General features: G+C 39.2%; 1 protein-coding gene across 1 annotated transcript; it reads left to right on the top strand.

The window, feature by feature from the left end:
* The first annotated feature begins 14444 nt into the window (after nt 1-14444).
* On the top strand, nt 14445-19881 carry LOC143034851 (histone-lysine N-methyltransferase SETMAR-like). The gene is made up of 2 exons (XM_076201195.1): nt 14445-14495; nt 19204-19881. The coding sequence occupies exons 1-2, from the start codon at nt 14445-14447 to the stop codon at nt 19879-19881; spliced, it is 729 nt and encodes a 242-aa protein (XP_076057310.1).
* The last annotated feature ends 3565 nt before the right edge of the window (nt 19882-23446 follow it).

The raw sequence follows: 23446 nt of genomic DNA, 5'->3' as shown, positions 1-23446 counted from the left end.
CCCGACTGGCAAGACTAGAACAAATACTTGAACAAATGACCGAACATTGGGAGAGTAGGTTCGGTAGAATGTTAGAAATTGCGCAAATGGTTGAAAGATTGGAAGAACTAGAGAAGGCGAATAAAAACTTAACTAAGGAAATAGAAGAACTAAAAAGACATTTAAGAGAAGTAAAAGAGGAGAATGAAGAATTAAAGAGGAATAATAAAGAAAACAAAGAGGCCATAGCTAAAGAAGCTAAGGGTTGGAAGACAATCCAAGAAAACAGTAAAGTTGCATTTACTGACATAATTAAACAGCAAATGAAAGAACAAACTGAAGACTCAGTTATTAAAGTGATGAGACAAAAGGAGAATATAGTAAGAGACTTAGCAGATAAAAAGAAATGTATAATTATATTAGGAATGGAAGAGAAACACAACCCAGATAGAACCACAAGAATCAATGAGGAAAATGAAAAAGTAAGCAGATTACTAGAATTAATTCACGAAGATGAACTTGAAATCATGAAACAAATTGAAGAGAAGTTTAGACTCGGAAAGTGTAGTACAGATAAGACCAGACCAATTAAGATTAAATTCAGGTCACAAACGACGGCAGAGAATATCTTATCCAAAACAGGGAAACTAGCAGCAAGTGAACAATATAAAAAGGTATGGATAAAAAGGGAAATGAATAAAGAGGAAAGAGAGGAGGAAAAAACGAAAAGACAACAAGCTAAGGAAAAAAAAAAAAACGAGAACAGAACAGAGTCAGAAAAAGAGAAATTCTATTGGAGAGTAGTGAATATGAAAGTAAGGAAATTCGAAATACTAGAGAAAAACAAAAGGGAAACAGAGAATACAATGGAAGTGGAAGAAAACTAAGAGTGTCTTACACAAACATAGATGGATTAATTACAGGATTGAATGAGCTGAATGATTATTTGAAGGAAAAAGAACCGGACATAATGGGAATTGTAGAAACGAAATTAAAAGGTCCACTACCACCCAACAGTGTAGGACATGACGCATATAATTATTGCATTAGAAACAGAGAGACAAAGCAAGGGGGTGGAGTTATGTTCCTGACTAAGAAGGATATAAACGTGAAGAGTGTCACATATGGAAAGAATACAGTAGAGATGATTATGATCGAAGTGGAAGACAGAGATAAGAAGAGCAGAAAGTTCGTGATAAATTAATTATGTGCCTCCAAAAACAGCCTCGTGGGAAGAGAGTGAATATAAAAGTATGTTAGAGACACAAAGATAACATTAAATAACATAATGGAAGATGGAGGAAGAATAGTTATGATGGGCGACTTTAATTGCAAAGAAATCTGCTGGGAAGAGATGACAGTAATGACGCAGTGGATACAGGAGAACACTAGGTATAGAAATGAAGAAGAACCATCGAGACTAGACCTAATAATCACATCTGAACCTAGAATAGTAGAAAAGATTGAATATAAAACACCAATAAGTTAAAGTGACCATGTACTGATTGAACTGGAACTAAATGAGGAAAAATACATGAAAAGAAATGAACAATATAGAAAAGAAAGAATGATGTATGAAAAAACAAACTTTGATCAAATAAGAGAATTCTTTCAAAAAGAAAACTGGGAAGGAATATACAAAGAAGAAACAGTAGATGAGAAATGGAATATTTTGACAAAAAATGATAAAAAAGGAGTGGAAAAGTATGTCCCAAGACAAAAACAAGAAAAAGAATATATAAAAAGCTGGTACAACAAAAGTTGTAGGGAGTTAAAAGACAAAAGAGACAAAGATTGGACCAAATGGAAAAAAAAACAGAAGACCTGAAAAATGGAAAATATATACTTGTTATAGAAATGAATATGTACAAGCGTGCAGAGAGGAAAAGAGAAAATATGAAAAAGATGTCATAGAAAAATGTAAAGATCAACCAAAACTATTTTACAGATTTTAAACAGCAAACTGAAAAACAAACAAGATTTGGAGAAATTAAGACAAGGAGGAGTTGAATACACAGAGGAAATAGAAATGGCGGAAATTATGAACAAGCATTTTAAATCAGCGTTTACAAGGGAGAACATACAACCTGAAGAGATCGAATGGAAAGAGAAAGTCCCCCCTATGAAAGAAATAGAAGTAGGAGGTGGGAGATGGAGTTCAACACTAAAAAGTGTAGTATAGTGGAATTTGGAAAAAGCAAAAACAAAATATCAGAATCATATAAATTGGGAGAAGGAATAAAAAAGTAGAAAATGAGAAGGACCTGGGAGTCATTGTTATGAATAATATGTCACCTGAGAAACATATAAATAAGATTTTTGGAGGAACTTATAATTTGATAGGAACAATCAAAGTGGCATTTACATACCTGGATGAAGAAATGGTGAAGAAAATTCTAACCACTCTGATAAGACCAAGATTGGAATATGCAGCAACGATGTGGTCACCAAGTACAAAAAAATGTATAAAAAAAAAAAAATTGAAAGAATACAAAGAGCAATTACAAAATTGGCACCAACACTCTCAAAACTATCATATGAAGAGAGACTAGCAAAACTTGAACTACAGACACTAGAGCAAAGAAGAGAGAGAGGAGATTTGATAGCTATTTACAGAATCATGAAAGGCATAGAAATTATTGATAGAGAGGATCTAATAAAATGGGATGATAGAAATACAAGAGGACACGGAAAGAAAATCAAGAAAGACAGCTATACAAGAGATCTGAAAAATAACAGCTTTCCTCACAGAGTAATAGACAGTTGGAACAAGTTAGATGAGAAAGTGGTGTGTGCAAAAACAATACATGAATTTAGAAATAATTTAGATAAAATGAGATATGAAGACGGGACCCCACGAGCATAGCTCCCCTTCCCGTAAAATACAATTAGGTAAATACACACACACACACACAAGTCTGGCTGTCTCGACAGAGACTGCAGCAGATCCGAGGTGAATACACACACACACACACACACACACACACACACACACACACACACACACACACACACACACACACACACACACACACACACACACACACACACACACACACACACGACTCGGTGGCGCAGTTGGTAGAGCGCTGAATTGCCACCATAGTGGCCCGTAGTTCTAGGTTCGAATCCTGCCCAGGGCCGAAATTATTTCGGTACCACTGCGCTTCGGGTGGTTACTCTGACTCTCGTGGGCGGGGAGTTGGGTGTGTGTGTGTGTGCAAGGTCATAGCATTACCCATAGATCGGACCTAGGAGCTCTGAGCTCTCTTCCAGGAGGGAAATAGCTGTCGATCACGAATCCAACACGTGATCCAAAGACCAAGACCAAGACCAAGTGAATACACACACACACACACACACACACACACACAAGTATATATATATATATATATATATATATATATATATATATATATATTGTATGTGTGTGTGTGTGTGTGTGTGTGTGTGTGTATTTACCTAGTTGTATTTACCTAGTTGTATTTTACGGGAAGGGGAGCTATGCTCGTGGGGTCCCGTCTTCATATCTCATTTTATCTAAACTATTTTTAAATTCATGTATTGTTTTTGCACACACCACTTTCTCATCTAACTTGTTCCAACTGTCTATTACTCTGTGAGGAAAGCTGTTCTTTTTCAAATCTCTTCTATAGTTGTCTTTTTTTATTTTCTTTCCGTGTCCTCTTGTATTTCTGTCATCCCATTTTATCAGATTCTCTCTATCAGTAATTTCTATGCCTTTCATGATTCTGTAAATAGCTATCAAATCTCCTCTCTCTCTTCTTTGCTCTAGTGTCTGTAGTTTAAGTTTTTGTAGTCTCTCTTCATATGATAGTTTTGAGAGTGTTGGTGCCAGTTTTGTGATTGCTCTTTGTATTCTTTCAAGTTTTTTTATACATTTTTTTGTACTTGGTGACCATATCGTTGCTGCATATTCCAATCTTGGTCTTATCAGGGTGATTAGGATTTTCCTCACCATTTCTTCATCCAGGTATGTAAATGCCACTTTGATTGTTCTTATTAAATTATACGTTTCTCCAAAAATCTTATTTATATGTTTCTCAGGTGACATATTATTCATAACAATGACTCCCAGGTCCTTCTCATTTTCTACTTTTTTTATTCCTTCCTCTCCCAAATTATATGATCCTGTTATTCTGTTTTTGCTTTTTCCAAATTCCATTATACTACACTTTTTTGTATTGAACTCCATCTCCCACTTCCTACTCCATTCTTGTACTTTATTTAGATCTCTCTGTAGTGATTCACAATCTTCTTCAGTTTTCACTCTTTTCAGTAGTTTTGCATCATCTGCAAAGAAGCTCATATAGCTTTCAATTCCTTCATCCATATCATTAATATATATAGCAAACATTATTGGGGCCAGAACTGTTCCCTGCGGGACACCGCTTATTACTTCATTCCATTTTGAGTGCTGATCTCTTATCACTACTCTCATTTTTCTTTCTTGCAAAAAGTCTTCCATCCAATTTAGCAATTTACCTTGTATTCCTCCTTCATATTCTAATTTCTTAAGCAACTTCTTATGTGGTAGAAATGCACAATCAGCCCATCCATCTCTTTCTTGTATTATATCTATTAGCCTTGAATAGAAACATATTAAATTGGTGACGCATGATCGTCCTTGTCTGAATCCAAATTGCCTTGGATTTAGTACGTTGTTTTTTTCCAAGTATTTTACCCATCTATTTTTGATAATTCTTTCACAAATTTTTGCTATTGTACTTGTTAGAGAGACTGGTCTATAGTTGGTAGGTTCTTCTTTATTTCCTCCTTTATATATAGGTACTATATTTGCTTTTTTCCAATCTTCTGGAACTTTTCCTTCTTTTAAGGAACTGCTTATTATGCTATGTATTTTGTCTGCCAGTTCATTCCTGCATTCTTTCAGAATCCAGTTTGCTATTTCATCTGGCCCATGCGATTTTCTGACATCAAAATTACCCAAGTGTGTCAATATTTCATTCTTTGTTACTTCTATTTCTTCCATAGGGGGGACTTTTTCTTTCCACTCAATCTCTTCAGGTTGTATATTTTCCCTTGTAAACACTGATTTAAAATGTTTGTTCATAATTTCTGCCATTTCCATTTCCTCAGTGTATTCAACTCCTCCTTGTCTTAATTTCTCCAAGTCTTGTTTGTTTTTCAGTTTATTGTTTACAAATCTGTAGAATAGTTTTGGTTGATCTTTACACTTTTCTATAACATCTTTTTCATATTTTCTTTTTTCCTCTCTGCGCTTTTGTACATATTCATTTCTATAACCAGTATATATTTTCCATTTTTCAGGTCTTCTGTCTTTTTTCCATCTGGTCCAGGCTTTGTCTCTTTTGTCTTTTAACTCCCTACAACTTTTGTTGTACCAGCATTTTACATATTCTTTTTCTTGTTTTTGTCTTGGGACATACTTTTCCACTCCTTTTTTGTAAATTTTTGTCAAAATATTCCATTTCTCTTCCACTGATGTTTCTTCTTTGTATATTTCTTCCCAGTTTTCTTGTTGGAAGAATTCTCTTATTTTATCAAAGTTTGTTTTTTCATACATCATTCTTCCTTTTCTATATTGTTCATTTCTTTTCATATATTTTTCTTCATTAAGTTCCAGTTCAATCAATATGTGGTCACTTCACATTCTTTAGTGTTTTATATTCAATCTTGTCCACTATTCTAGGTTCAGATGTAATTATTAAGTCTAGCCTCGATGGTTCTTCTTCATTTCTATACCTAGTGTTCTCTTGTATCCATTGTGTCATTGAATGGTCAGTAATCATCTCAAGTAGAGCATTTCCCCATGAGTCATCACCACTCTTTACTGTCATTTCTTCCCAGCAGATTTCTTTGCAATTAAAGTCGCCCATCATAACTATTCTTCCTCCGTCTTCCATTATTTTAGTTAATGCTATCTTTGTGTCCTCTAACATACTTTTGTATTCACTCTCCTCCCATGAGGCTGTTTTCGGAGGCACATAATTGATCATAAATTTTCTGCTCTTCTTATCTCTGTCTTCCACTTCTATCATAATCATCTCTACTGTATTCTTTCCATATATGACACCTTTCACGTTTATATCCTTCTTAGTCAGGAACATAACTCCACCCCCTTGCTTTTTCTCTCTGTTTCTAATACAATAATTGTATGCATCATGTCCTACACTGTTGGGTGGTAGTGGGCCTTTTAATTTTGTTTCTACAATTCCCATTATGTCCGGTTCTTTTTCTTTCAAATAATCATTCAGCTCATTCAATCCTGTTATTAATCCATCTATATTTGTGTAAGACACTCTTAGTTTTCTGCCACTTCCATTGTGTTCTCTGTTTCCCTTATGTTTTTCTTTTGTATGTCGAACTTCCTTAGTTTCATGTTCACTACTCTCCAATAGAATCTTTCTTTCTCTGACTCCGTTCTGTTCTCGTTTTTTGCCTTAGCTTCCAGTCTTTTCTGCTTTTCTTCCTCTCTTTCCTCTTTATTCATTTCTCTTTTTATCCATATCTTTTTGTATTGTTCACTTGTTGCTAGTTTCCCTGTTTTGGATAAGATATTCTCTGCCGTTGTTTGTGACTTGAATTTAATCTTAATTGGTCTGGTCTTGTCTGTGCTATACTTTCCGAGTCTAAATTTCTCTTCGATTTGTTTCATAATTTCTGGTTCATCTTCCTGAACTGATTCTAGTAATTGGCTTACTTTTTCATTTTCCTCATTGATTCTTGTGGTTCTATCTGTGTTGTGTTTCTCTTCCATTCCTAATATAATTATACATTTCTTCTTGTCTGCTAAATCCCTTACTATATTCTCCTTTTGTCTCATCACTTTAATAACTGAGTCTTCAGTATGTTCTTTCAATTGCTGTTTGACTATGTCAGTGAATGAAACCTTATTTCCTTCTTGGGTTTTCTTCCAATTTTTACTTTCTTTAGCTATCGTTTCTCTGTTTTCTTTACTATTCTTCTTCAATTCCTCATTCTCCACCTTTACCTCTCTTAACTGTCTTTTTAGGTCTTCTATTTCATCAGTTAAGTTTTTATTCGCCTTTTCCAGTTCTTCCAATCTTTCAACCCTTTGTAAAATGGTGTTCATATGACCTAACCTACTCTCCAAGTCCTCGATCACCTTATCAACCTTCTTCTCTAGTCTTGTCAGTCGGGGGGGGGGGGTTGTGTCCCCCCCACCCTCTTTAAATCCCTTGAAAATATTCTCATCACTTTCTGCTATATTGCTCCTATCTATACCTCTAATCTTCACATTCCTATTAGACATGTCGTCATCATCCAACTCGTCTTGGGGTCGTTTGTCTACCTTACGGCGGCCCGTCAGGGCCATTTCCTCCACTTCCTCATTACCTTCCATTTCCCCAGCAATCCCTCCCCCTCTCCTCTTTCCTTACTTTCCCACTACCCCACGAGCAATTTCCCCCCACCCTGTGTGTGTGTGTGTGTGTGTGTGTGTGTGTGTGTATGTATATACGGTATATACATGTTTGCTGCGGATAGAAATATTTTCCCCATCTTGGGTATTGGTTGCATGTTATTGTGGGAAAGTAGCATGCAGCTGATACTTTAGGGTCTATATGGGGTGCCCCTACAAACCAGAGCCACAAATCATTTTGTCTGTGATAGAGGAAGACTCTGTTCATAGAGAAATAATGACACTTTTATTAGACTGCATCTGTCCCTCTGTTATGCTGTCCCCCAACCCCTTGTTACTGTCCTGTACCATTTTTGTGAATATCAATTTCCTCTTTTCGCCTACCCTGTGGTGGGGGAAAAGAATGCTACTACCGAGTCTTCCCACTTGAGTCGTAAGGAGCGATAAAAAAAGGGGGGGGGTAGGATTAGGAGTCCTGGTACCTGTAACCCCAATGGGGACATTCCTGAAAAAAATAAAAAAAGTAAAAGCATAAGAGGGTCTACGAGTTCTCCAACCAGTACCCTAAGGTTTGGGTCTTTTAATGTGCGTGGAAGTGGTACAGATGAGAGTAAAAGGGAAGAGATAGGCAGTATGTTTATGAGAAGAAAGATGGATGTGTTGGCATTGAGTGAAATTAAGTTGAAAGGGAGGGGCGAGTGTGAGTTTGGGAGTGTAGTTGGGAGGTTCTCAGGAGTGAAAAAGGGACGAGGGAGAGGAGTGGCTATACTAGTAAGATAGGTAATCGTGTAGCGGAGTGGAAGGAGGTTTCTTCAAAATGGCTTGACAAAGAAACTGAAAAAGTATTGCTAAAAAGAGACAGGCTTGCAAGAAATATAAGTGCTCGGGTGCATCTAACGACTATCAAAGTTATGTATTAATACAGAGAAATTTAAAAAAAGACAATAAAAAACGAAAACAACAATACGAAATGAATATCGCCGATAAATTCAAAGAGAATCCCAAAGAATTCTATAGTTACATTGGAGATAAAAAGGTTGTTAGGAATCACATTGGTCCACTATTATCTGCTGACGTTCAACTTGAATATTGAAATGAAGGAATGTGTGATATTTTAAAAAATTATTTTAGCTCAGTATTCGTAAATGAAGCACCTCAAACTGAACTCCAAACTGAAACCTGTGAAAAGTCTAGGGTAAACTTCTACAGTAAATATAACAAAAGAAAAAATTAAAAAGCGCATAGAGAAACTCAAAGTTAATAAAACACCAGGGCCCGACGGTTGGCACCCAAGAATCTTAAAGGAAATGAAAAATGAGATTGTTGTTCCATTAGATATTATTTTCAAGAAATCCATCATATCCGGAGATGTCCCAAGAGAATGGAAGCTAGCTAACGTTACTCTCATATTCAAAAAGGTGACAAAAAGAAACCAAATAGCTACAGGCCTATAAGTTTGACTTCAATCGTAGGAAAAGTTATGGAAAGTATCATCAGAGATGCTATCGAACATAATTTAAAAAGTAACTGTTTGATAAATGACAGCCAGCATGGTTTCAGACGGAAACGTTCTTGCGTGACTAACTTACTCGAATTCTACAACACAGTTTTCTCGAATTATGACAAAAGAAACAATATAGATTTAGTATATCTAGATTTTGCAAAAGCTTTTGATTCCGTCCCCCATGAAAGGCTACTTACTAAATTATCTTCATACGTAATAAGTGGTAGACTATTAAGTTGGACTTGTAATTGGTTGAATGATCGAAAACAGAGTTGTTTTAAATGGAAAAACTTCTGGATGAAAAATGTTTTTTTTACAAGTGGAGTTCCTCAGGGTTCCGTTATTGGGCCACTTCTATTCATAGTATATATAAATGATATACACCATGGACTAAAATCCACTGTTTCCAAATTTGCTGATGATACGAAACTGTGCGGAATGACAAATGATCACTTAAAACCAATTAAATATTCAAGAAGATTTAGATAAATTACAGCAATGGTCTGAAAAGTGGCTAATGAAATTTAACACAAGTATGTGTAAGGTAATGCACATAGGTAAAAATAACGGTAAGTACGATTACAAGTTATTTGGAAATTCATTAACAAAAGTGGATAGTGAAAAAGATCTCGGCGTAATTATCAGTAACGATCTCAAATCATCCAAGCAGTGTATTTCAGCCTCTGAGAAAGCAAATAAGATTCTAGGACTGATTGCGCGATCTTTTGACTTCAAAAGTCCATCACTCATTAACAAGCTATATAAATCGTTAGTTCGTCCACATTTGGAATATTCTGTTCCTGTATGGTCACCGAATCTCATTACAGACATTGACAGATTGGAAAAAGTACAACGGCGAGCCACAAAGCTTAATTCAGATATCAAAAACTAAGTCATACGAAAATCGACCAAAACATATGAATCTATTTTCCTTAAAAAAGCGTAGACTCAGAGGTGACTTGATACAGGTCTTTAAGATTCTGAAGGAAATTCACAACATCAAAAGTGACAAAATTTTCACACTGAATGAGAATCAGACAAGAAACAATGGTCTCAAACTATCCGGAAATAGATTTAATTTGGAAGTGGGTAGAAACAACTTCGCCAACCGTGTAGTTAATGAATGGAATAAACTTCCTGCAGAGGCAGTGCAATGTAGTTCAGTTCGAAGCTTTAAGAATAATTTAGATAATTAAGAGTGGAGGAATGGGGATGGTTCAAGGAGGGAGTCATAAGGTGTACAAAGATGGTGTGTGGAACAAGGAGGACGGGAGGAAATAGAAGGAAGGGTAGTGAGTGGTGGGATGAGGAAGCAAAGAAGTGTGTGGAAGAGAAGAAGCAGGCTTTCATAGATTGGTTACAAATTAGGACGAGGGAATCGTATGAGAGGTACAAAGTAAAGAGAAGAGAAGTAAAACATAAGATAAAGAAGGCAAATAGGAGAGCAAATATGAAATGGGGTAAGAGTATGACAGAAAATTTCGAAAGTAATAAAAAGATGTTTTGGAAAGAAATTAAGAGAGGAAGAGGAGGCGAATCAAGTAGAGAAGAAAAGGTAAAAGGTGCAGATGGAGAGATGATAATGGAAGAGGAGACAGTGAGAGGAAGGTGGGCAGAATATTTTTGGGATTTGCTAAATGTGGAGGAGGATAGGGAGGGAAAGGTAGTTGCAGTGGGAAGCACTAAGAAAATTTTACAAAGATTACAAAGGCGAAGCATGCCGACAGGAGACCTTTTGGTCCATAACTAGGTCGGGTGCAAAATAAATCGTAATAATGATAATAATAATAAATATCAAAATAAAGATAATAAATGAATGAATAAAAACAATGATAATGTAAATAAAAAATAAAATAAATGTATAGGTATAGTTAAATAAAATGCATAGGTATAGTAATAAATGCATAGGTATCCATAAAGTATATGTTCTTGTTTTGCAATTCTGTTATAAAAGCTGCGGTGTGCTAGAATAAAGGTAAATTTTCCACTTTTCCATATCAAATTCCACTTTATAACAGTGTACTCATCAATGTGCATATACGAAAACTACTGAGTTTCGTGCTTTACATACATGTGATAAGATTATTTTTCCAGTTAATAAAGTACTTGTTAATTTTAATGACATGCACTTGGACTTAAGTACATAGCCAAACTACTGTACTTGAAAAATATCCACTTGGGCTTCAATACACGCCTGTAGCTGGACCCAACCCTGGTAGTGTTCGATTCCTCGTAACAGGTTTCGTTTGTCGTTCGGAGACATAGTATGTTGCAGTATTCTTACAACCCCCCCCCCCCTGAGGACTTCACCCACCTGGTCTTACCCCTTCTTCGCTGTTGATTGTGCACCAAGTATACGCAAGTATAGTGTAAACCGATTCTCTTGGACTTGTATAAGGTTATTAATTACCCCGTCTGGGGTATTGGCTGCTGTTATTGTGGCAAAGTAGCATGCAGTTGATACCTTAGGGTCTACATGGGGCGCCCCTACGGACCAGAGCCACACATCATTTTGTCTATGATAGGGGAAAACTCTGTTCATAGAGAAATGATGACACTTTTATACTACGACTGTCCCTCCGTTATGCTGTCCTCCAACCTCTTGTTGCTGTCCTGTACCATTTCTCTGAGTATTCATTTTCTGTGATGGGGGAATTCCCTGTGATGAGTGAGGAAAATGGAGGAGACATAATGAAAGATGAAGTGAAAGTAGCTGTTAAGATGATGAGAGCAGGTAAGGTACCTGGGTTGGATTGATGCTATGCAGAATGTCTGAAAAAAGGAGGTACAGTTGTGGTGGACTGGCTGGTGAGGTTAGTTAATGTTTGTTTAAGAGAGGGTAGAGTGCTGGAGGAGTACCTGTATAGTTCTGCTTTACAAGGGAAAGGAGGACAAGTGTGAGTGTAATAGTTTTAGAGGGATCAGCTTGTTGAGTGTAGTTGGGAAGGCTCATGGGAGGGTCATGATTGAGAGGATTAGGAGAGGAACAAAAGGAGTAATTGGTGAGGAACAGTGTGGTTTTAGGACAGGTAGGGGTTGTGTAGATCAGATTTTTGTGGTAAGACAGATATAAGAGGAAGCTATAGGAAAAGGTAAGGATGTTTTTTGGTCTTTTATGGATCTGGAAAAGGCTTATGATAGGGTAGACAGGAGGGCACTGTGGGAAGTATTGCAGATATATGGGATAGGAGGAAAGCTGTTAAGAGCAGTCAAGAGTTTTTATGAGAGTAGTAGAGCTTGTGTTAGGATTAGAAAAGGAGAGAGTGAATGGTTTGAGGTAAAAGTGGGACTTCATCAAGGATGTGTTATGTCGCCCTGGCTGTTCAATCTATACATGGATGGGGTGGTACAAGAGGTGGTTATAAGGGGAGTGGGTCGGGGGTTGGAGATAAGCCAGCTGTTGTTTGCTGACGACACTGCGCTTGTAGCAGGATCAGAGGAGGGATTGAGGAAGTTAGTGACAGAGTTTGGGAAGGTGTGTGAAAGAAGGAAGCTGAAGATAAATGTGGGTAAAAGTAAGGTGATGAGACATACAAGGGGAGAGAGTGGCAGCAGGCTGGAAGTGAATATTAAGGGAGAATGGAGGAAGTGGATAGCTTTAGATACTTGGGTGCAAATGTGGCAGGAAAGGGAGGAGTGGGGGTGGAGGTAGAATGTAGATTGAGAGAAGCAAGTAAATGCCTTGGGGGATTAAAAAGTTTAATGAGAAATAGACATTTGGGAATGGATGCTAAGAGGAGATTGTATGAAGGAGTGATTGTGCCGACAGCACTGTACAGGACAGAAACATGGAACATAAGAGAGGAAGAGAGAAGTTTGAATGTGTTTGAGATGAAATGTCTGAGAAATATGATAGGGGTTACTAGGCTGGATAGAGTGAGAAATGAGGACGTGAGGAGGAGAACAGGGGTGGAAAGGGAGTTGGGAGATAGGGTTGATGAAAGAGTATTAGGATGATTTGGACACATGGAAAGAATGAGTGAAGAAAGATTGGTAAAAGAGGTGTGGAAGGCAAAGATGGAAGGAGTGAACATGAGGGGGCATCCTAGGATGAGATGGATGGATGGGGTAAAAGGGGCATTGGGAAGAAGAGGAGTGTCTGTTGATGAAGGACGGGAGAGGACAGAAGATAGAGGTGAGTGAAGAATGGTTGTGATGCATGAGGGGGAGTGGGTGGGGGATGGGGGATGAGGGAGTATGCATGAAAAATAAATTGACACAGCCCTAAGGGATTTCTCCCCGTCTTCTCCTTTTCTACATGAGGGGATGGAAAGGGGGGGTTGCCAAATAAATGAAGTGGCCTTGTTGTGGATGTGCTGTGTCTTGCGACACTGCTTCTGACCCAGGGCAGTGGACAAAATGCAGGGATGACCTGTCATCCATGAGGTGCCAAGATAAGAGGGAGGGAAGAGGGTGGAGGGGAGTAGAATGTATAGGGGATGGAATGGGTGGGAGTGGTTTCCTATGAATTTTTCTTTTGGGTACCTCCCATGTAAGGGTGAAAAAAGCCTTTGGTATATGTACGTAGAAAGATATTTTCAAAGGCAAATTAAATTAAGATTGAGGTCGATTTTAGTGTTATCTCGGTGTTTTCTATTGTCCTTATAATTAATTTAACTTCTGTAAAAAGTTAGTCGACTGACTGTTTAACTATATGGTATCTTGCACTGTCAAAGCTTGATATGTGCATTTTGATACTCATTGAACTTCTTCAGAGGCCCCTCATGAAATGAGGGGCCTCTGTGCACTCCCGTACCTCCCATCTTTGTGCTATTTAATTTTTTTACATTCTGTGTATAGTAAAGAAAGCTGTATGGTACAATGAATATAAATTTTTAGGCTTATAACAAAGCTTAAATAAATTCTATGACATGTGGCAGCACTTTTTCCTCATGTTGCCATGCTGAGGTGTCACAGGTGAGACAGGAGGGATAAGATGGGTTGTTGTTGTTATAATCCTTAAAAGTGATACTCGCTGTACTATACAGCTACCTTTACTATATAGAGAAAAACAAATCAAATAGCACAAGTGGGAAATAAGAGAGGCATGTACCTAGGTTAATTTAGCCACACCCTGAATGGACTCCTTTGAGCACACAGACTATAGTTAGATGACCAAAAGGGATAGACATGAGGAGACTCTCATAGCCCCAGTAGTAACAACTATCAAATCCAATCCGTGGGATGTTATTTATACCCTTTTCAAACTTAGAAGAGCTTAGAGGTTGTTAACTTGAATATTTAGGTTGGGTGCACATTCTTAATGAAAACTGCCTCTATACTTTGGAGTCCTTTACTATCCTTGTTTACTATTAAAATTATGGTGTTCATTAATTCTTTGTCAACCATGGTGAAGAAGGCTTTAATGGAAAACACCAAGATCAAACTGGTTCCCAGCTTTACAAATAAAACATTAAAAGAGAAATTAAAAGCCTTGGACTTGCCAACATTGAAAGACAGAAGAGAAAGAAGTGATATGATAGTTGTTTTGGGGTTATTAAAAGTTGATAAATCTTTGGTTTAGAATGGCAGAGCATCACAAAGTCATGAAAATAAACTGAAATGGCTTAGAACATGATGCAGCAAAACACAGCATTGCTTCTGACCCAGGGCAATGGACGAGTTGTAGGGGATGATCACCCCGTTATCCAGGAGAAGCTAAGAGAGAGGGAAGGAGGGTGGTGAATGAGAGTGGAGTGGATGAGGATGAAATGGGAGTGGGATTATGCTTTTTGACTTTGGCTACCTCCCTTATAAAAGAGAAAAAGCCCTCAGTATATGTATCATTAGTTGTTCATCTACCATGAATATTTGTAACAAGGACTTCTCCATTACAATGTTCAGATCTGTTGTCATCAGTGTTGGTTTGCCTCTCTCCGCTCACTTTATCACCTTTAGTTTGTCACAAATGGAGACATCTAGTGATGGGAGGAGATATTGAGAAGATTTTAATTGGTGGACTTCTCATGAGAAATAATATCTCCAGTACAATAAAGTGTACAAAACTAAGGCTACCTGCTTTACATTTGTTGTGCCTCTATTACTCCATTACACCTGGATCCAATCCTTTTACTTGGATTTCCTTGCCTACAACTGCTTTTTAACTGGTGAATAATAAAACAACCCATAACATATCTTGTCTTTATTGACTAATTATGTGAATATTTTCTGTATTTTCAGGGGTCCCACCCAAGAGAGAGATAAGATAATAACTTTTATTTTGTTGTCATTCAGATAATTAGATTCCATATGAATTTAGCTTCAGTTTGATTCTTTGGCTCTGAATTCCTGAAAAGCAGAACATGAGAACTGAAATTTAAAAAATTGTAGTGTAGACATGAAGCTTTCCAAAAAAGGAGCATAGTATGACAATATCATTTGATGATCATGGTGTACATACCCAAATGAACAAATATAAGCAAATGCTTTGCATTTGACAGTTTATTTAGAATATAAAATATGCTCATGTAGGACTAATTGGGGGAACCCTTGTCTGAAATATATGAAAGTCTGAACTAAGTTGGGAAGGGTATTAAAAAACAAATGCATACCCCTAGCCCCATAGCTCATGCAAACTCACTAAAATTACACTTAAAATTGACATGTTTTCCCTGGCCGCTTAGGCCTTCCATTCTCTCTCTCTGATGTAGAGAAATAAATTTGTGGGCAAAGTATCATACTTCCCTGGTTGCCCTACCCCCTCTCATTATGGGAGAATATAAAATATTCTACAGTACTTCATGGCGTAACAAGTCAATCAATTAGTTGGCTCTGGTTTCTCTTGCAGAAGACCCATGGGTCTGGTGTGATAAAAAATGTACACAATAAAAATTTTCAGCTTTATCTTTGGAAAGATAAGAACCCTGTGGTAGGGGAGAAGAATACAGCCACTGAGTGTTCCCACTTGAGTAGTAAAAGATGACAAAAACGGATTGGGGATAGGACTAGGCATCCTACTCCCTGTAGCACCAAAGGGGACATTCCTAAAAAAAGCAAAGGCATAAGAGGGAGTGGGAGGATTTTTCCAACCAGAACCCTGAGATTTGGGTCTTTTAATGTGCATGGATGTGGTACAGTTGAAAGTAAAAGGGAAGAGATAGGCAGTATGTTTGTGAGATGATGGATGTGTTGACATCGAGTGAAACTGAGTTGAAAGGGAGGGGCGTGTTTGAGTTTGGGAGTGTAGTTGGGAGGGTGTCTGGAGTGGAGAGAGGACAAGGGGGAGAATAGGTGGCGATACTAGTAAGTAAAGAGATAGATAAATATGTGGTGGAGTGGAAGAAGATTTATTCAAGGTTAATGTGGCTGAAGGTGAAACTGGGAAGGGAGATGTGGATTTTTGTAAGTGCATATGGGCCTGGTAGTGAGAAGAGTGTAGAGGAAAGGGAGGCTTTTTGGACAGTTTTAATGAGTGCATAGAGGGTTTAGGGGGAAATATCAACATAGTGGTATTGGGAAATCTTAATGCTAGGGTAGGAAATAATACAATAGATGGAATGGTTGGGAAATATGGAGTGCCAGGAAAAAACTGTAGTGGAGAGTTGATGATAGCAAATACAAAGTTTAGGAAGAAAATCAAGCATAAGTATACATGGGAGAGGGTGGTAGATGGAAGGGTGGTAGATAGGGCTTTAATGGACTACATTGGTAGTCAGGAGAAGAGTAGGAAGATTTTTGGATAAACATGCTCTAAGGGGAGAGAGTGGAGGAATATCAGATTATTTTTTGGTGGAAGATAAGTGGATGGAGAAAGAGGAAAAGGACAGAAGTGCTTAGAGTAAACTGCTTAAATGAGAAAGAAAAGGAGAAGGAGTACAAGAAGTTGAGAGAGGAGTGGGAGGTACTGAAGGAGAGATTAGAACTAGGAGTGGAGGAGAAATGGGGATGGTTCAAGGAGAGTGACGAGGCATGCAAAGTTGGTGTGTGGAACAGGAAGGATGGGAGAAAATAGAAGGAAGGTAGTGAGTGGTGGGATGATGAAGCAAAGGTTGTAAAAGAGAAGCGAGCATTCACAGATTGGTTACAAAATAGTATAAGAGAATCATATGACATATGAGAAGTTCAAACAAAAGAGAAAAGACATAAAGCATAAGATAAAGGAGGCAATGAGGAGAGCAGATGTGAAATGGGGTAAGATTATAACAGAATTTTTTTAAAATAATAAAAAGATGTTTTGGATGGAAATTAAGAGAGGAAGAGGAGGCGAATGAAGTAGAGAAAAGGTAAAAGGTGCAGATGGAGAGATGATAATGGAAGAGACAGCAGTAAGAGGAAGATGGACAGAGTATATTATGGAGTTGCTAAATGAGAATGGTTGTATATGGATGATGTGATGCATGAGGTGGAATGGGTGGGTGATGGGGGTGAGGTAGTAAGTGTGAGAAAAATTTGACGCAGCCCAAAGGGATTTCTCCCCATCTTCTCCTTTTCTGCATGGGGTGAAGGAGAGGGGGGTCACCGATTTAATGAAGTGGCCTTGCTGTGGATGTGTTGTGTCTTGCGACACTGCCTTTGACCCAGGGCAGTGGACAGGATGCAGGGATGACCAGTCATCCAGGAGGTGCCAAGATAAGAGGGAGGGTGGAGGTGAGTGGAGTGTATTTAGGGATGGAATGGGTGGGAATGGTTTTTATGCCTTTTTCTTTTTGGCTACCTGCCTTGTAAGGGGAAAAAAGCCTTGGTATATGTATGCATGTATGCTAAATGAGAAGGAGGATAGTGAGGGGAAGGTAGTTGCTGCAGGAAGCGCTAAGAAAATGACAGTGATGAATGAGGAAAATGGAGGAGAAATGAGGTTAAAGCCATTATTAAAATGATGAGAGCAGGTAAGGCACCTGGGTTGGATAGGTGTCAAGTGGAGTGCCTAAAAAGTTAGGTACAGTGATAGTGGACTGGCTGTACTGGTTGTTTAAAGTTTGTCTAAAAGAGGGTAGAGTGCCAGAGGACAGGAGGAGTGCCTGTATAGTTCCACTTTACAAGGGAAAAGGGGACAAATGTGAGTGTAGTAGTTTCATAGGGATCTCTTTCTTGAGTGTAGTTGGGAAGGCTTATGGAATGGTTTTGATTGAGGATTAGGAGAGGAGCAGGGGGAGTATTTGGTGAGGAACTGTGTGGGTTTAGGACAGGTAGGGGTTGCATGGATCAGATATTTGTGGTAAGGCAGACATGTAAAAAAGCTTTGGGAAAAGGTAAGGATGTCTTTTGGGGTTTATGAATTTGGAAATGGTTTATGACAGGGTAGACAGGAAGGCACTGTGGGAGGTATTGCAGATATATGGGATAGGAGGAAAGGTGTTAAGAGCAGTCAAGTGTTTTTACAAGACTAGAGCCTGTGTTAGAATTAGAAATGGAAAGAGTGAATGGTATGAGGTAAAGGTGGGGGTTTGCCAGGGATGTGTTATAGCCTTGGCTGTTCAATTTATACATGGATGGGGTGGTGAGAGAGATAAATGCTAGGGTATTGGGCCAGTGATAGGAGATGGTTAAAGAAAATGGAGAAAAATGGGAGATAAGCCAGTTGTTGTTTGCTGATGACACTTGTGGCAGGATCAGAGGAGGGATTAAGGAAGTTAGTGACAGAGTTTGGAAACGTGTGTGACAGAAGGAAGTTAAAGATAAATGTGGGTAAAAGTAAGGTGATGAGGTACAAGGGGAGAATATGGCAGGAAATTGGAAGTGAGTATGGAAGAGACACTGGAAGAACTGGATAGCTTTAGATACTTGGGTGTGAATGTGGCAGGAAAGGGGAGTGGAGGTGAAATGTAGGTTGAGAGAAGTAAGTAAATGCCTTGGGGGGGATTGAAAAGTGTTTTGAGAAATAGACATTTGGGAATGGATGCTAAGTGAAGATTGTAAATGTGTTTGAGATGAAATGCCTGAGAAATATGGTAGGGGATACTAGGCTGTATAGAGTGAGAAACAAGATGAGAAGGAGAGCAGGGGTGGAAAGGGAGTTGGGAGATAGGGTTGATAAAAGAGTACTGGGATGGTTTGGAAACATGGAAAGAATGAGTGAAAAAAGACTAGTAAAAGAGGTGTGGAAGGCAGAGGTGGAAGGAGTGAAGATGAGGGGATGACTAAAAATGAGATGGTTGGATGGGGTAAAAGAGGCATTGGGAAAGAGGGGAATGTCTATTGAGGAAGGAAGGTAGGATACAGAAGATAGGGGTAAGTGGAGAATGGTTGTATAAGGGGGTGCTGAAAAGTTCCTGGCTTTAAGGGTATCGTGAAAGGGTAGAGCTGTTACTTTTACAGGGGAGGTAGGACAACTATTTAGGAGAAGATAGGCAAAAAAAGCATGATGGTATACAATATATCTTTTTCCTTTTTGCAGGTTCAACGCATGATGGCAGCGCCTACAGTGGATTTTGGTAAAATTGAAGCACGGGCGGTCATGAAGTTCCTCTTCTTGCAAGGCAAAGGGGTGGTGGAAATCCATGGCGAGATGAAGGACGTCTTGAAGGATGACTGCCCATCATACTCTACAGTGAAAATGTGGGTGTCAAGGTTTCAGACTGGTCATTTCAAAGTCACAGATGAACCCCGGTCAAGACGGCCAACTTCTGCAACCACAGAGGAGAAAGCCGACGCTGTGCACATCATGATTCTCGAGGACCGCCAGATTTCAGCTAAAGTCATAGCTGAGACTCTAGAGATTTCCCACAAAAGAGTTGGCCACATCATTCTGGACATGAGAAAGCTTTCTGCAAAATGGGTGCTGAAATGCCTGAATGCAGATCAGAAGCGCATCAGAGTGACAACATCAAAGGTGATTTTGGACCAGTTTGCAGCGGGGATGGCTGATTTTATGGCTCGTTTAGTCACCATGGATGAAACTTGGCTTCATCACTATGATCACCAATCAATGGAGTGGCAAAACAGTGGTTCACCGCATCCCAAAAAGCTTCGGACCCAGAAGTCAGCTGGAAAGGTACTAGCTTCAGTGTTCTGGGACAAAGATGGAGTACTCCTCATAAAATACCTGCCAAAGGGTTGCACCATCAATGCATAATACTACATGTCTATCTTGGATGAATTGCGTGAAGCTTTGAAGCAGAAATGCCATGGAAAGCTGAGCCGTGGTGTCCTCTTTTTGCAGGACAATGCACCAGCACACACAGCACATGAAACTCTAAGGAAAATATGCGACTTTGGCTTCGAATTGGTTAACCACCCGCCTTACTCCCCAGACCTGGCCCCCTCCGACTATCACCTCTTTCCACAACTGAAGAAACATCACAAGGGAATGAAATTTCACTCCGATTCAGATGTGATCACTGCTACAGAGGCCTGGTTGGAGGCCCAACCTTCCAAGTTCTTTTTTCAGGGCTTAGAAAAACTGAAGGACCATTGTAATAAGTGTGTGAATCTATATGTTGAATAAAATCATAATTAACTGATATTCCTGTATTTTCTTTTATCTAAAGCCAGGAACTTTTCAGCACCCCCTCATATATGGATGCTGTGATGCATGGAAGGGAGTGGGTGGGGGATAGGGGGGTGAGGGAGTATGTGTGAATGATATTTTGATACAGCCCAAAGGGATTTCTCCCTGTCTTCTCTTTTTCTGCATGAGGTGACAGAAAGGGGAGGTCACCAATTAAACGAAGCGGCCTTGCTACATTGCTTCTGACCCAGGGCAGAGGGTGAGATGAAGGGATAACCCATCATTGAGGAGCAGCCAAGATAAGAGGGAGGGATAGGGTTAATTGGGAGTGGAGTATGTTGGGATGGAATGGGTGGGAGTGGATTTTATGCCTTTGTTTTTGGCTACCTCCATTGTAAGGAGGAAAAAGCCATTGGTATATGTATGTATCTTAGAAACCATTATGCACTCAATTAAAACAAAGAAAACAAAGCACACATGGTATGAAGAGCACCAACTGCGTGTCCATGAGGCTGAGAGGTTGTAGGAGAACTGAGCAAGGGGGACTGCAGATCATGTGGAACCTTGTGTGATGTGTCTGAGCTCCAACTGTATAATCTGGATCTGTGTCTGATCTGATGGGAGATAGGGTTGATGAAAGAGTATTGGGATGGTTTGGACATATGGAAAGAATGAGTGAAGACAGATTAGTAAAAGAGGTGTGGAAGGCAGAGGTGGAAGGAGTGAACATGAGGGGATGACCAAGGATGAGATGGATGGATGGGGTAAAAGGGGCATTGGGAAAAAGGGGAATGTCTGTTGAGGAAAGAAGGGAGAAGACAGAAGATAGGGGTGAGTGGAGAATGGTTTGTATGGATGATGCTGTGATGCATGGAAGGGGGATGACAGAGTAAATGTGAATTATATTTTGATGCAACCCCCCCTCTCTGTCCCTTCTTTTTCTTCATGAGGGGACAGGGAGGGAGGGTCACCAATTAAATGAAGTGGCCTTGCTGTGGATGTGCTGTGTCTTGCTATATTGCTTCTAACCCAATGCAGCGGGTGAAATGCAGGGATGACCCATCAAACAGGAGCCAAGATAAGGAGGGAGGGGGTGAATGGGAGTGGAGTATGTGGGGATGAAATAGGTGGGATTAGATTTTATGCCTTTGTCTTTTTGTTACCTCCCTTGTAAGGAGGAAAAAGCCATTGGTATACATATATATATATGTGTCTGATCTATAAGTACTTGTTCATAACCCTGAAACAGTCCAATTTATCCAATATCCAAAGTATGGGGGTGCAATTTATAGAGGGTTTAATGAACTGCTAGTGGTGGTCCTGCAAGACAGATGGCAGAGAACATTTCAAAACCCATTAATCCCTTTCAAATGCATCTTGCTGCATTGCTTTTAACCCAGGGTAGTGAGTGGGATACAGGAATGATATGTCATTCATGAGGAGCTAAGAAGAGAGGGAGGAAAGGGTAGTGGATAGGAGTGGAATGGGTAGGAGTAAAATGGATAGGAATGAGTACTAGGGTATTGATTTGGCTACCTTCCTTGTAAAGGGGAAAAAGCCCTTGGCACATATATCAACCCCAACCTTCATATAGCGGTGCAGCCCTGAGGGGCTGGCACTCAGTCTCTGGACCATGCCCAAGATCTCTGTCAACTTCAAATATATGTTCTCAACCTTTCCACATACGGACAGTTGACTAGTGATTGCTCTCCTCCTACTACTTTCAGCTGCTGACACAGAAGCAGTCCTATACTAGTACAACAGTGACAACAGTCCAAAGTCTTTTCCTGGAGAGATCTGTGGGAGAGTCTGTGAAACATTTACAGCTACTATGGGGCTGCAGGTTTCCAGTCAGTGAAACTTGATACAACAATCATTATTATTACAATATGCTCATGACATTACACAGGCTTAATAAAGGGCTAATATAGTACCAATCCATGAACAAATATATAAGTAAAGAGACCCCACTGAATTATAGACAGGTATCCCTTACCAGTATGATAATGAAATTGTGTTAGTGAATCCAGAGAGATTAGTGGGTGAAATATTTTAAAGAGATGGGCACTTTGACAGACACCCAATTCAGTCTCATATCTGCGAGATCATGATTATGTTCTGAACCTTTTAAGCTTGCTTGAGGGTGATTGATGTGCTGCAAAAGAGATAGAGCTGGGTAGATTATATGAACCTGGATCTAAAGAAGGCATTTGACAAAGTACCTTAATTAGATGTTATGAAAATCAGAGCATACTGGAGAACTAAGAGGCAAATTTCTTGAATGGATGAAAGATTTCCTGAAGAACAGGTACTTTAGGACAGTAGTTAAAGATAAGACGTCAGGATGGAGGACAGTGACCAGTGAAGTCCCACAAAGGACTGTAATGTTCCTTATATATGTAAATGACATGATGAAAGGGCCAACACTAACATGTTTGTGTAGATCATGAGAAGAAAGAGATGAAGAATGTAGGTTGTTGAAAAATGAGTGACAAATTATTTTCAATGCCAGAAAATGTAAAATACTGGAAATAAGAAATCTATCTATAAACCAAAATCTTTTTCCCCTTTATAAGGGAAGTAAACAAGTCAAAAGCATATACCCACTCCCTTCCTCACTTTCATCTTGGCTCCTCACAGATGATTGGTCATTCCTGTATTCCACCCACTGCCCTGGTCAGAAGCAATGCAGCAAGACACAGTACATCCACTGCAAGGCAACTTCACTTAATTGGTGACACTCCCTCTCTGTCTCCTCATGCAGAACAAGAGAAAAGAGAGAAATCCCTTCAGGCTGTGCCAAAATATCATTCACACATAAGCACCACCCATCCACTGCACCTCCTTTCCTTGAATTATGGTACCATCTATACACAGCCACTCTCCACTCATCCCTATCTCCTACCTTCTCCCTTCCTTGATCAATAGACATTCCCCTCTTGCTCAGCTCCCCTTTCACTCCATCTATCAATCTCATTCTCAGTCATCCCCTCAAATTCCCTCCCTCCGCCTATGCCTTCCACAACTCTTACTAATCTTTCTGCACTCATTCTTTCCATGTGTCCAAACCATCCCAATACTCTTTCATCAGCCCTTTATGTCATCTCCTTTTCCACTAATGCTCTCCTCCTCACCTTGTTTCTCACTTTATCCTAGTAATCCCTACCATACTTCCCAGACATTTCATCTT

This window comes from Oratosquilla oratoria, chromosome 18, assembly GCF_046742065.1.
Source record: "Oratosquilla oratoria isolate Oo_2021 chromosome 18, ASM4674206v1, whole genome shotgun sequence".
In the NCBI taxonomy this organism is placed as follows: Eukaryota; Metazoa; Arthropoda; class Malacostraca; order Stomatopoda; family Squillidae; genus Oratosquilla; species Oratosquilla oratoria.
The sequence above is the reverse complement of the archived record's forward strand: the minus strand, read 5'-3'. Positions and strand labels throughout refer to the sequence as shown.